At 36.2% G+C, this 12,851-nt stretch overlaps 1 protein-coding gene across 1 annotated transcript; it reads left to right on the top strand.

The window, feature by feature from the left end:
- The first annotated feature begins 9,108 nt into the window (after positions 1-9,108).
- Positions 9,109-12,615, top strand: LOC109075056 (zinc finger protein 239-like). The gene is made up of 2 exons (XM_042721259.1): positions 9,109-9,279; positions 11,319-12,615. The coding sequence occupies exons 1-2, from the start codon at positions 9,222-9,224 to the stop codon at positions 12,242-12,244; spliced, it is 984 nt and encodes a 327-aa protein (XP_042577193.1). The 5' UTR covers positions 9,109-9,221; the 3' UTR covers positions 12,245-12,615.
- The last annotated feature ends 236 nt before the right edge of the window (positions 12,616-12,851 follow it).

Raw genomic sequence — 12,851 nt, 5'->3', positions numbered from 1 at the left:
CAGAGGTCCTTGTACAAGCAGTTCACCAGGGTCTTCACAAAGATCTTCATCCTCTCACTGAAATCAGCCATCATCATCACACCCTGCTTAAAATCTGTGAACATCATCCCTGTTCTTGAACTGACATGATATACAGTAAAGAGTCTTTTCAGCAGCTCTGTTAAAGATAAAGACACTGTTATTTCTCACAATGTGACATGGATAAAATATCAATAAAACAAAAACGCTAACACCTATAACAATACCATAGCCCAACATGTCCATATATAAATATAGTTTGGTTTTCTACTAACTACAGTAATTGCAGTAAATTACAGTAATTACAGTTTCTCGTGGAGGTTACAGAAACTGACAATGATCAAAAAACTTTTTTAAAATAAAGAACACCAGCAATATTAACGTTTTCTTTTGTCAGACTTCATTAATATTTATCTATATTGACGTTTATGAATAGATTTGAAATCTCCCTCATTAGGCTACTCATTACAGGGACAACGTTTAGAAGTTATATATATTTCAAGTTGAATTAGCATAATCTGCCCGAGATTTGGTGCTACACCGCTGTTTGTGCAAATATAACGTAGCTACAAAGGTAAACTAAAAATACATCTCAGGCGAATGAAAATCCACGGAGCGTCCAGCATCTTTATTCAAACCAAATTCAAACACTCAGCGACAAAAAAAAAAAAAAAATTAGAAAAAAAAAACCAATAACCAACAGCAGCGTCTTCCGACTAGATTATAAACTAACATCAAATACACTTTATAAAATACAAACAAAAAAACCTTATACAGTTTGTTTAAGCGACACTTTACAGGCTTATTTCTGTGTTTTTTAATCAGGTTCAGTGCTACAGTGCTATTGCAATAGTGTAAATTATGTTCATCGTTCTGTCTATAGTGTACATACACTTTCACATAATCCATCTGTATAGAATGTTCATAGTACACCTATCTGTATATCATGCTGATAGTATTTAAAATCTGTAAATTATGTCCATAATACTTATCTGTATAGTTATTGTACATATTGTAGACCTTGTATATTCTGTACTTACTGCTTGTTGCACTTCTGGTTAGATGCTAACTGCATTTCGTTGCCTTGTACGATACATGTGCAGTGACAATAAAGTTGAATCTAATCTAATCTAATCTAATCTACTTGTGCGTATTTTCTTGGGTCTTCCTACTGAAATAAACATTAGCACAGCAGCGAACATGTGAGGAAAACATGATGAAATCATTCAGATGATTTTTTTTTGTGTGATTGTTTCTATGTCTGTTGCTGAATGTCAAGTTAAAAAATGATCTGTTAGGGGAATCGATCTCAAGTGTTGCTGCTGCTGTTTTATTTCGACACTTTTGACATCTTTGGCAGATCAAATCCGTTGTTTTGTTAAAATATACTGAAACAGAGACTGCTAAAGTTACATTGAGCCTATAATGAGCCACGTGAGACATTCATACATAAATGTTATTATAGCGAAATATTAATCAAATGCGACACTGAAATCATTTAAACATTGCTTTGTGGTGCTCTTTATTTTAAGATGTTTTATGGTCATTGTATGAGGCGCCGCGTAGGATTTAAATCAAACTTTGCTTATGAATACATGCATAAAACACGTGCATATACACCTATACTTTACTCACATATACATGCATACTACTGGATGTTCACAAATACATATATGAAATACACATGCACACTAATATGAAATCGATACCAATACATATAATGTTAACAATGAATGCATACACACTTGTGAATAACTTGCGTATACATATAAACTTGACGCATGCATACACCAAAAGACACTCGATCCATGCATATACACCAGAGGTGTCAAGTAACGAAGTACAAATACTTCGTTACATTACTTAAGTAGAAATTTTGGGTATCTATACTTTACTTGAGTAATTATTTTTCAGCTGACTTTTTACTTCTACTCCTTAAATTTTCACGCAATTATCTGTACTTTCTACTCCTTACATTTTAAAAATAGGTTCGTTACTCATTTCGGCTTGTTTTCATTCCGGCTTGTCATCATTCCAAAAAAAAAAAAAAAACACCCTATCCAGATAAATCGCGCCATCCGGATGAAGTGAAGTTGATTGTGGTTTTTATGGAGCATTTAGCTCCAAAAACTCCAACAAACTATTGGTTTGTACGCGATCCATCCCACCTGCACATGACACAGATCACATCACACTCCAGTAAGGGCATAGCCAGTGTTGGGTTCGTATATCAAAAAATATATTTCTTAAAAGTAGGGTTGGGGTATGGAACCGGTATGCACCGAACCGAATAAGGACACAGATTTCGGTGCCTCTTAAATGCCTGAGCGATCGATTGAAATGTTTGTCCTGGTTCTCCGAAATGTAGGCCTACACAAGAAGCATGGGCGTCGCTAGGCTTTTTTATAGGGGCTATAGCATTTAGCTCCATAAACTGTACTCAAATTCACGATCGCCTCAGAGTCAGTCCCCTTAAATTTCATATGAAAAAGGCGGCAGACCGGTCTACTCTCCGTCTTTCAGCGCGCTCTTCAATCCACAGACGGCGGTGGAGCAGCGCGAGCGCACTTAAACAGAAACAGAGGACACAAGGTGTGTGTTTATCGATAAATTGTTAGAATATCTGTATCTGTGCAGTTCTTTGTCATAAATACAGTTTACAAAAGGTCACGAGGGAGCAGTCGGTTTCTGTAAAGTTTTCGCTTGTCACCGCTCATCACACCACAGCTGTTTCCTCCAGCGACAATCTAGCCCTTAACACATATAAACGAACGCATACTTCAATTGTACTTATTTAAATATACTGAATTAAATCATACGTACTTTATACATACACTACTGTGTAAAAGTCTTAGGCACGTTAGTGTTTTCACCCCAAAGAATGGTGTTCGGACAGTTATTTATATATTTTGCTGTAGTGTGTCAGTAGAAAATCAGTTTACATTTCCAAACATTCATTTTGCCGTTGTCAGACTGCTTGTGCATTCAAAATCACACTAGATTATTATTAAAATTAATGGCAAACTGATATTTCCTACTGACACACTACAGCAAAAGATATAAATAAATGGCTTAAACCCCTTTTTGGGGTGAAAATACTAATGTGCCTAAGACTTTTGCACAGTACTGTACTTTACAAACGACATTGTTGCTACTTTATAAAGAATGACCATACAGTCATTCACAGAGTTGCTTAAAGACCAGTGACAGACACCACTCATTTTAACTAAATATCAGAGTGATTGACAGAGATACAGTAGAAACATTATGAGTGCTTTTGTATTAAATAATGACCCAGATTGTGAAATACATTTATTAGCCTTAGAGTAAGGGAAGCACAACTTGGCAAATGAGAGCATCCAAGGTGAAAGCTATGGATTTATTTTAAATATTTGTAATGTTCTTTATTTTTAATCCAGTTTTTTTTTTTGTGGCTCTTTATTTAAGTATCGTTTCAGGCACCGTTTAGGCACCGGTACCATTTTAAAAGGATTGAAATGGCACCGGACCCCTACTTAAAAGTTATTATTTCTCAACTACTGGCTCATTTATCAAATGGGTGCTTTCTCTTCATCCTCCACAAATTAAGCTACTGTAGGTAGTCCGGTAACTAGACGTTTGAATAAATTAGCCTTTGCGATTGACAATGTGAAAGTCGTGACATTTGCCAAGTATGGTAACCCATACTCGGAATTGGTGCTCTGCATTTAACCCATCCAAGTGCACACACACAGCAGTGAGAAGTGAACACAACAATGAACACACACCCGGAGCAGTGGGCAGCTATATATCCAGCGCCCGGGGAGCAACTGGGGGTTCAGTGCCTTGCTCAAGGGCACTTCAGCTATGGGTATTGAGGGTGGAAGAGAGCGCTTCATTCACTCCCTCCCACCTACAACTCCTGCCAGCACCGAGACTCGAACCTGCGACCTTCGGGTTACAAGTACAACTCTCTAACCATGTAGCGAATACAGGAAGCTATCGATCAAGAAGGTATTAGGATTATGAATTATTTTTCATTTTTACTTTTTGATTAATCACTTGGATTAATCATTCATTTTGACAGCACTAATGTTTATTGTAAATAGACAACCATACAAGGGTAATTGTTACTAAGCCTGCCCTGGGTACACCAATTTTCTTGTTCATTGCCCTCGCAGATTCCTGCAGCTAAGCTTGGATGTACATTAAATACATTCCATTAAAGGTTAATGATGACATGCCTCTGAAGTTTGACTTTTTGCACCATTACAATACTTATAGGCAACTAGTCATCATATCTCTAGTTCTTTAATGTATTTGCATTGTACTAAAGTGCGTTCATTTTCAATGGGCATATATGCGGCTGAAACAGGTAATCTAGTGCATCCCAAATTTTTCAACATTAATATTTTAATATAACATTATAGTCATTATGGCCTATGGCCTTTAGAAAAATGTTTTTTTGAGAAGGTGGGGTAGTGCACAATAGGCCCCTGTGGCGTGGCCTAAGCTTTTGTTCTTAATGGCATTTTTTTCCCTTACATTACTTTTACTTTTATACTTAAAGTAGTTTTGAAACCAGTACTTTTACACTTTTACTTGAGTAAAAAGTCTTTTTAAACCCTAGTATCTATACTTCTACTTGAGTAATGAATGTGAATACTTTTGACACCACTGATATACACCTACACACACTCGCGCATACATATAAACTCGCTTCATACAAACACAACTGCCCATACTCGCATATACATATAAACTTGATCCGTGCATATACACCTATTAAACACTCGCACATAAATGTAAACTCGATGCGCGCATACACATCCATAAAACACTCGCGCATACATAAAAAAATAACATTTACTAACGTATACAGTTCAGATAAGAAAGACACATGCTTTATATGTGGATGTGCCTGAACTTTTCAGTTTAAACGGAAGGCATTTCAGTGTAAAAGGAAGTCGTTTAAGCGTGAACAGAAATAACCTGTCGATATACCGCATTTGCAATCATGGACAGGGATCGTGCTACAACTGAAGCAATTAGCATTTTGCGAAATGTTCTTTCTTCGCCCACTATTATAAGATCAATTACCAATTCAGTTGAATCGAATGTGTTGCCTGCTCAACTGCAGTCAGAAACACAATCTGAATCGCTCACTTTGTTTCGGCCTTCTACCCCTGGTATACAAAATCATCAATAACACGCAAACGATGTCAACATTATCCGCCAGCAAAGTTCACGGACCATATCACACTTGCCAGCAGTAAGTTAATTGGCAGTCTCGATCTAGAAAAAGGTGAGAATTTAACTTCTATGCAATCTTCGTGAAATAGCTGCAAACGCTATGCAAATTACACACAGAAAGAGAGAATAAAATGTCCTGTCTCTATAGTTAAAAAATATAAAATGTGTTCCCAACTAAGTCCCAGTTTTAATAGTGAGCTTTGCCATTTTCAGAATTAAGGATGTCAAGTAATTTAAATGTGGTTAAAGTTTGCTTTTTGTTAAACTGTGTTTGTTTTTACAGGCCAAGGACACAATACCATTGGACTTTCAATAAGGATGTTATACTGTTGACCTCTCCTGACGATAATGTAGTAGTAAAGCAAAAGAAAAAACAGCACTTGCATGAGATTGGACATATTAAATGCGTTTGAATTTGACAAAGCATGGGATAGAAATCATAGAAAAAGTGCCACATGATTTAAGGTAATTTTTTTTTTTTTTTAAAGATGTTAGTTATTGTAAATGTTTTACTGCGTGTTGTATTATTTAAGGGTTTATTAGTACCACTGGTTTTAATTGTGTACAGTTTGGAAATACTTATGGGATGTGGCAACAAGCTCATTACACCTTAAGTGAAGGTCAGGAAAAGGATAGCAGCTTGATTTTAAAGGTGTTTAAGCTGAAGGCCTTGTACGTAAATCCCTTAAGACCACTACTCTTGGTAAGACTGGAGTGTGTGTGTGCGTGTTTTTGTTTTGTTTTTTTTTGTTATGAAGTTTAATTGATTTATTTTTTTTCTTTCCCATATGGGCTTCCTTATAGGGTTTAGGGTTATTTTAGGCCATATACCAGTTGTACTCATAAGTGACGTGACATACAGGCAAGTATGGTTACCCATACTCCCAACCCCCCCCATTCATTTAACCCATCCAAAGTGCACACACACAGCAGTGAACACACACACCCGGAGCAGTGGGCAGCCATTTATGCTGCGCCGCCCGGGGAGCAGTTGGGGGTTCGGTGCTTTGCTCAAGGGTACCTCAGTCGTGGTATTGAAGGTGGAGAGAGCGCTGTACATTCACTCCTCCTACCTACAATCCCTGCCGGCCCGAGACTCGAACTCACAACCTTTTGGATTCTCTAATCATTAGGCCACAACCTCCCTCATAAGTTTACATACCCTTTGAAGAATGTGCAAAATATTAATAGTTGAAACAAAATTTGAGGGATCATGAAAATTGCATGTTATTTTTTTTATTTAGTTCTGTCCAGAATAAGCTATTTTCACATGAGATGTTTACATATACTCTACAAGACAAAATAATAACTGAATTTATAAAAACGACCCCATTCAAAAGTTTACTGTAATACCCTTCATAAATAAACCCCTAATAAACCCTTAAATAATACATCACACAGTAAAACATTTACAATAACTATAACATCTTAAAAATATATATTTTTTTACCTTAAATCATGTGGCACTTTTTCTATGATTTCTATCCCATGTTTTGTCAAATTCAAACGCATTTAATATGTGTCCAGTCTCATGCAAGTGCTGTTTTTTCTTTAGCTTTACTACTACATTATCGTCAGGAGAGGTCAACAGTATAACATCCTTATTAAAACTCCAATGGTATTGTGTCCTTGGCCTGTAAAAACAAATACAGCTTAACAAAAAGCAAACTTTAATCACATTTAAAATTTCTTGATATCCTTAATTCTGAAAATGGCTAAGCTCACTATTGAAACTGGGACTTAAAACTGGGAACACATTTTATATTTTTTAACTATAGAGGCAGGACATTTTATTCTCTCTTTCTGTTCTCACCCATTTCAAGAACAATCCAAAGAAGTTAAATTCTCACCTTTTTCTAGATCGAGCCAATTAACTGCTGTCGAGTGTGATATCATGGTGCGTGAACTCAACCGGCGGATGATGTTGGCATGGTTTGCGTGTTATTATAATAGCGGGCGAAGAAAGAACATTTCGCAAAACGCTAATTGCTTCAGTTGTAGCACGATCCCTGACCAGGATTGCAAATGCGGTAAATAGACAGGTTACTTCTGTTCACGCTTAAACGACTTCCTTTTACACTGAAATGCCTTCCGTTTAAACCAAAAACATAACAAACAACCACATAATATATATATATATATATGTAGACAAATAAAGCATATATATATATATATATATATATATATATATATATATATATAAATATATATGTACACAAATAAAAACATGTGTCTTTCTTATCTGAACTGTATACGTTAGTAAATGTTATTTTTTTTATGTATGCGCGAGTGTTTTATGGATGTGTATGCGCGCATCGAGTTTACATTTATGTGCGAGTGTTTAATAGGTGTATATGCACGGATCAAGTTTATATGTATATGCGAGTATGGGCAGTTGTGTTTGTATGAAGCGAGTTTATATGTATGCGCGAGTGTGTGTAGGTGTATATGCATGGATCGAGCTTATATGCGAGTGTCTTTTGGTGTATGCACGCGTCAAGTTTATATGTATACAAAAGTTATTCACAAGTGTGTATGCATTCATTGTTAACATTATATGTATTGGTATCGATTTCATATTAGTGTGCATGTGTATTTCATATATGTATTTGTGAACATCCAGTAGTCTGCATGTATATGTGAGTAAAGTATAGGTGTATATGCACGTGTCTTTATGCAACTTAGTTGAGGTAAGGATTCTTTGTTGATGGATTCTTCATATACTGCTATTGTTTGTGTACACAACTTTAACAAGTTAACGATCGAATTACTTCATTGCAACTGAACGTATTTATTTCTATTAGACATGCATATTATTGTGCTTTAGGGCAGTTATTTACTTTAGCGTTATTTTCTGGATTATTTGTTTTATACATATTGTGAGAAATTGTATCATATATCCTGACTCTAGTTTCTATCAGCAAACACTCAGAATAAAGTGAGATGATCTGCTGATGATCTGAAAGTCTTGTTGAATGAGTGTTGATGGTCTGAGACTCATCAGTATTAACAGAGCTGCTGAAAAGACTCTTTATTTCATGTCAATAGTTCCTGTTTTCACCTCATTTGTTATGCTGATGTCTTCAGATCTCCTGTAAATTGACACTTAAAGCTAAAACAAGTATCAAAAGCTTGAAACTGATTATTTTAACAGAACAATTCAACAGCTCAACAATAAACCGTGAGGAAACATGAGATCAAGTATGACAACTTGCAACAGAACACATCATCATTATTTTACATTTGATTATTTCATTTAATTCTAAAAACTCTAAGGTTGGCGCGCCTAAATCAGTCATTCTGACAGTTATCACGTTTTTGACAATTCTGTAGGGATGGGATACATTTTTAGCTTATTTGCTGCTTAAATTGTGATTCAAATAATTGTGTGATTATTATTTGTTACATTTTTATTTAAATTATTTCACACTTCTAAAACTTTTTTTAATGCCATACATTATGTATGACAGATAGGATGATTTATTTTACCTATATATTATTAATATTTATAAACAATACATCAATTAATATAACATTAATTGTAATATGTATTTATCTGTATAATAATAGAAATGCAGTAGTTACTCATCTACCAAGCTCTGAAAAGCTAAGGAAATTAAATACTTCTCTGCAAACTGTGCAGTTCGCCTGTACATTTATATCTGAGTTTATGCTTTCAACTGTTGTCTTTATACTTCAAATTACATTACATCATTTATTTTCTGTTGTCAATTACTATAAAAACAAACTCGATGTATTTTTGATTTTGGCAGATAAGCTCCTCCTCCCTCATGTTCACTGGTAGTGAAGCTCCGCCCACTACAACACATCATCAGTGAAGCTCCTCCCACAGTAATTCAGTAATAAATGCGGGAATATCTCCATCAGTTTACAAGTGAAGACAAGCTTCAAATCATCAGGAAGAGCTGAAATCTGTAAAGACTGAGTTTATTAAAGAGGACAGAGAGAAGATGAGCGATCCAGAACCCTGCAGAATCAAACACTCTGAAGATACTCAAGAACTAACAGGTTGGTGTTTATTTCTTCATTCTTCATTAATGAGGCTGAGTGTTGTGAAGCTTCAAGCAGTAGATTTGTTGTAGCAGGAAAAATCTTTAGAGCTGTTGAGTAATCTAGAGGAAGCATCATATAATAATAGACACTTTCTATGATATGGGTACTTTTTTAAAACAAATTTAATGTATGTTAGGTAATTTTGTTGTTGATCAAACATATTTAATATTTCTCACTGTAGAAACATGGGATTTGAACCAATAATACTTACAAACAGTTAAAGTTTCAGAGACATATAATTAATGAAAATGCTTCAAAAAGATATACAGGTCCTTCTCAAAAAATTAGCATATTGTGATACATTTTCCATAATGTAATGATAAAAATTAAACTTTCATATATTTTAGATTCATTGCACACCAACTGAAATATTTCAGGTCTTTTATTGTTTTAATACTGATGATTTTGCCATACAGCTCATGAAAACCCTCAATCTCAAAAAATTAGCATATTTCATCCGACCAATAAAAGAAAAGTGTTTTTAATACAAAAAAAGTCAACCTTCAAATAATTATGTTCAGTTATGCACTCAATACTTGGTCGGGAATCCTTTTGCAGAAATGACTGCTTCAATGCGGCGTGGCATGGAGGCAATCAGCCTGTGGCACTGCTGAGGTGTCATGGAGGCCCAGGATGCTTCGATAGCGGCCTTAAGCTCATCCAGAGTGTTGGGTCTTGCGTCTCTCAACTTTCTCTTCACAATATCCCACAGATTCTCTATGGGGTTCAGGTCAGGAGAGTTGGCAGGCCAATTGAGCACAGTAATACCATGGTCAGTAAACCATTTACCAGTGGTTTTGGCACTGTGAGCAGGTGCCAGGTCGTGCGTAAAAAACGAAATCTTCATCTCCATAAAGCTTTTCAGATCATGAAGTGCTCCAAAATCTCCTGATAGCTAGCTGCATTGACCCTGCCCTTGATAAAACACACAGTGGACCAACACCAGCAGCTGACATATCACCACATACCATCACTAACTTTCTACACCAGACACAGTACACCACTCACTCAGGCACCCCCAGTCTCCCCAGTTTTCCTCCAGACTCTGGCACCTTGATTTCCGAATGACATGCAAAATTTGCTTTCATCCGAAAAAGTATTTTGGACCACTGAGCAACAGTCCAGTGCTGCTTCTCTGTAGCCCATTTCCTGCACACGCCTGTGCACAGTGGCTCTGGATGTTTCTACTCCAGACTCAGTCCACTGCTTCCGCAGGTCCCCCAAGGTCTGGAATCGGTCCTTCTCCACAATCTTCCTCAGGGTCCGGTCACCTCTTCTCGTTGCGCAGCGTTTTTTTGCCACACTTTTTTCCTTCCCACAGACTTCCCACTGAGGTGCCTTGATAAAGCACTCTGGGAACAGCCTATTCGTTCAGAAATTTCTTTCTGTGTCTTACCCTCTCGCTTGAGGGTGTCAGTGATGGCCTTCTGGACAGCAGTCAGGTCGGCAGTCTTACCCATGATTGCGGTTTTGAGTAATGAACCAGGCTGGGAGTTTTTAAAAGCCTCAGGAATCTTTTGCAGGTGTTTACAGTTAATTAGTTGATTCAGATGATTAGGTTAATAGCTCGTTTAGAGAACCTTTTCATGATATGCTAATTTTTTTAGATTCCCGACCAAGTATTGAGTGCATAACCGAACATAATTATTTGAAGGTTGACTTTTTTTGTATTAAAAACACTTTTCTTTTATTGGTCGGATGAAATATGCTAATTTTTTAATATAGGAATTTTGGGTTTTCATGAGCTGTATGCCAAAATCATCAGTATTAAAACAATAAAAGACCTGAAATATTTCAGTTGGTGTGCAATGAATCTAAAATATATGAAAGTTTAATTATCATTACATTAAGGAAAATAATGACCTTTTATCACAAAATGCTAATTTTATGAGAAGGACCTGTATATGTTTACATCAGGGTTAATTTTTATCTCCTTTCACATTTCTCTGTTTTTACGACTAACTCAGAATAAACTATTTTTACTTTTATTTCAGAATTAAAAGAAGAAAATGAGGAGAATGTAGAATTGAATGAAGTTGAGGAGAAAAATCATGTCAAAAGTAGAGAAAAACCATTGAGTTGCTCTCAAACTAAACAGAAAGATTTAAAGAAAATAAGAGCCAAGAAATCTTTCACCTGCACTCAGTGTGGAAAGAGTTTCACAAGCAAAAGAAATCTTGATGTTCACATGAGAGTTCATACTGGAGAGAAACCATTCACTTGTGATCAGTGCGGGAACAGATTCACACAATCATCAAACCTTAAGATACACATGAACATCCATACTGGAGAGAAACCACACACATGTGATCAGTGTGGCAAAAGTTTCACACAACCATCAAACCTTAAGGATCACATGATGATCCACACTAAAGAGAAACCACACACATGCGATCAGTGCAGCAAAACATTTATGAGAGCTTCAAAACTGAAGCAGCACCTGAGAGTTCATACAAAGGAGAAACCACATTCATGTCATTTGTGTGGAAATAGCTTTTCATTACTACAATATTTGAAAGAGCATCAGAAAATACATACTGGTGTGAGAGAGTACATGTGCTTTGTGTGTGAAAAGACTTTTACTTCAGCGAGCCATTTAAAACTGCACGAGAGGATCCACACTGGAGAGAAACCTTACAAGTGTTCACACTGTAACAAAAGATTCAATCAGTCATCAAGTCTGAAAACACATGAGAGGATTCACACTGGAGAGAAACCGTATCACTGCACTGAATGTAGGAAGTGTTTCAGTCAATCATCTTCTCTTCACAGACATATAAAAAACAATCACAATAAGTGGATCATCTTCAGATCCAGCACTTTCAGATCTGATGCTGTCCTCAACAAATCCTTATCAAATGTAATTTATTCCAAGTGTGCTCTTTTATCTGGTCATGAACGATGCCACATTCACGAATGAATCGCTCTTTTGAGTTGATTCTGTTCAAGGTCTTGAACAAAGAAACCTGCAAAACGGTGTGCTTTTGTTCACAGATCACTTTGAATGATTTGATCAGTTCCCTGCATGCACTGAATCGTCTGAAGAGGTTTCTCATTCATACCTGGAAATTTAAGAACAGGAAGAACATAAAGAACATAAAGCCTGCGCTGAGGATCTTTATCAGCTGAAGACCATATGTGTCATCTGTGAACGATAACACAGGAATTACAAACCTGATTCCAAAAAAGTTGGGACACTGTATAAATTGTGAGTAAAAATGGGAAGAAAATGGAATTTACAAATCTCATAAACTTATATTTTATTCACAATAGAATATAGATAACATATCAAATGTTGAAAGTGAGACATTTTGAAATATCATGCCAAATATTGGCTCATTTTGGATTTCATGAGAGCTACACATTGCAAAAAAGTTGGGACAGGTAGCAATAAGAGGCTGGAAAAGTTAAATGTACATCTAAGGAACAGCTGGAGGACCAATTTGCAACTTATTAGGTCAACTGGCAAAATGATTGGGTATAAAAAGAGCCTCTCAGAGTGGCAGTGTCTCTCAGAAGTCAAGATG

This window comes from Cyprinus carpio, chromosome B3 (assembly GCF_018340385.1).
Source record: "Cyprinus carpio isolate SPL01 chromosome B3, ASM1834038v1, whole genome shotgun sequence".
NCBI lineage: Eukaryota > Metazoa > Chordata > Actinopteri > Cypriniformes > Cyprinidae > Cyprinus > Cyprinus carpio.
Note: the sequence above shows the minus strand (reverse complement) of the source record. Positions and strands in the feature narration are given on the sequence as shown.

Coding starts and splice junctions, on each gene's coding strand:
- LOC109075056 (XM_042721259.1), top strand. CDS start 9,222: ATGAGCGATCCAGAACCCTGCAGAATCAAACACTCTGAAGATACTCAA. Junction 9,280..11,318: donor AGATACTCAAGAACTAACAG/GTTGGTGTTTAT, acceptor CTTTTATTTCAG/AATTAAAAGAAGAAAATGAG.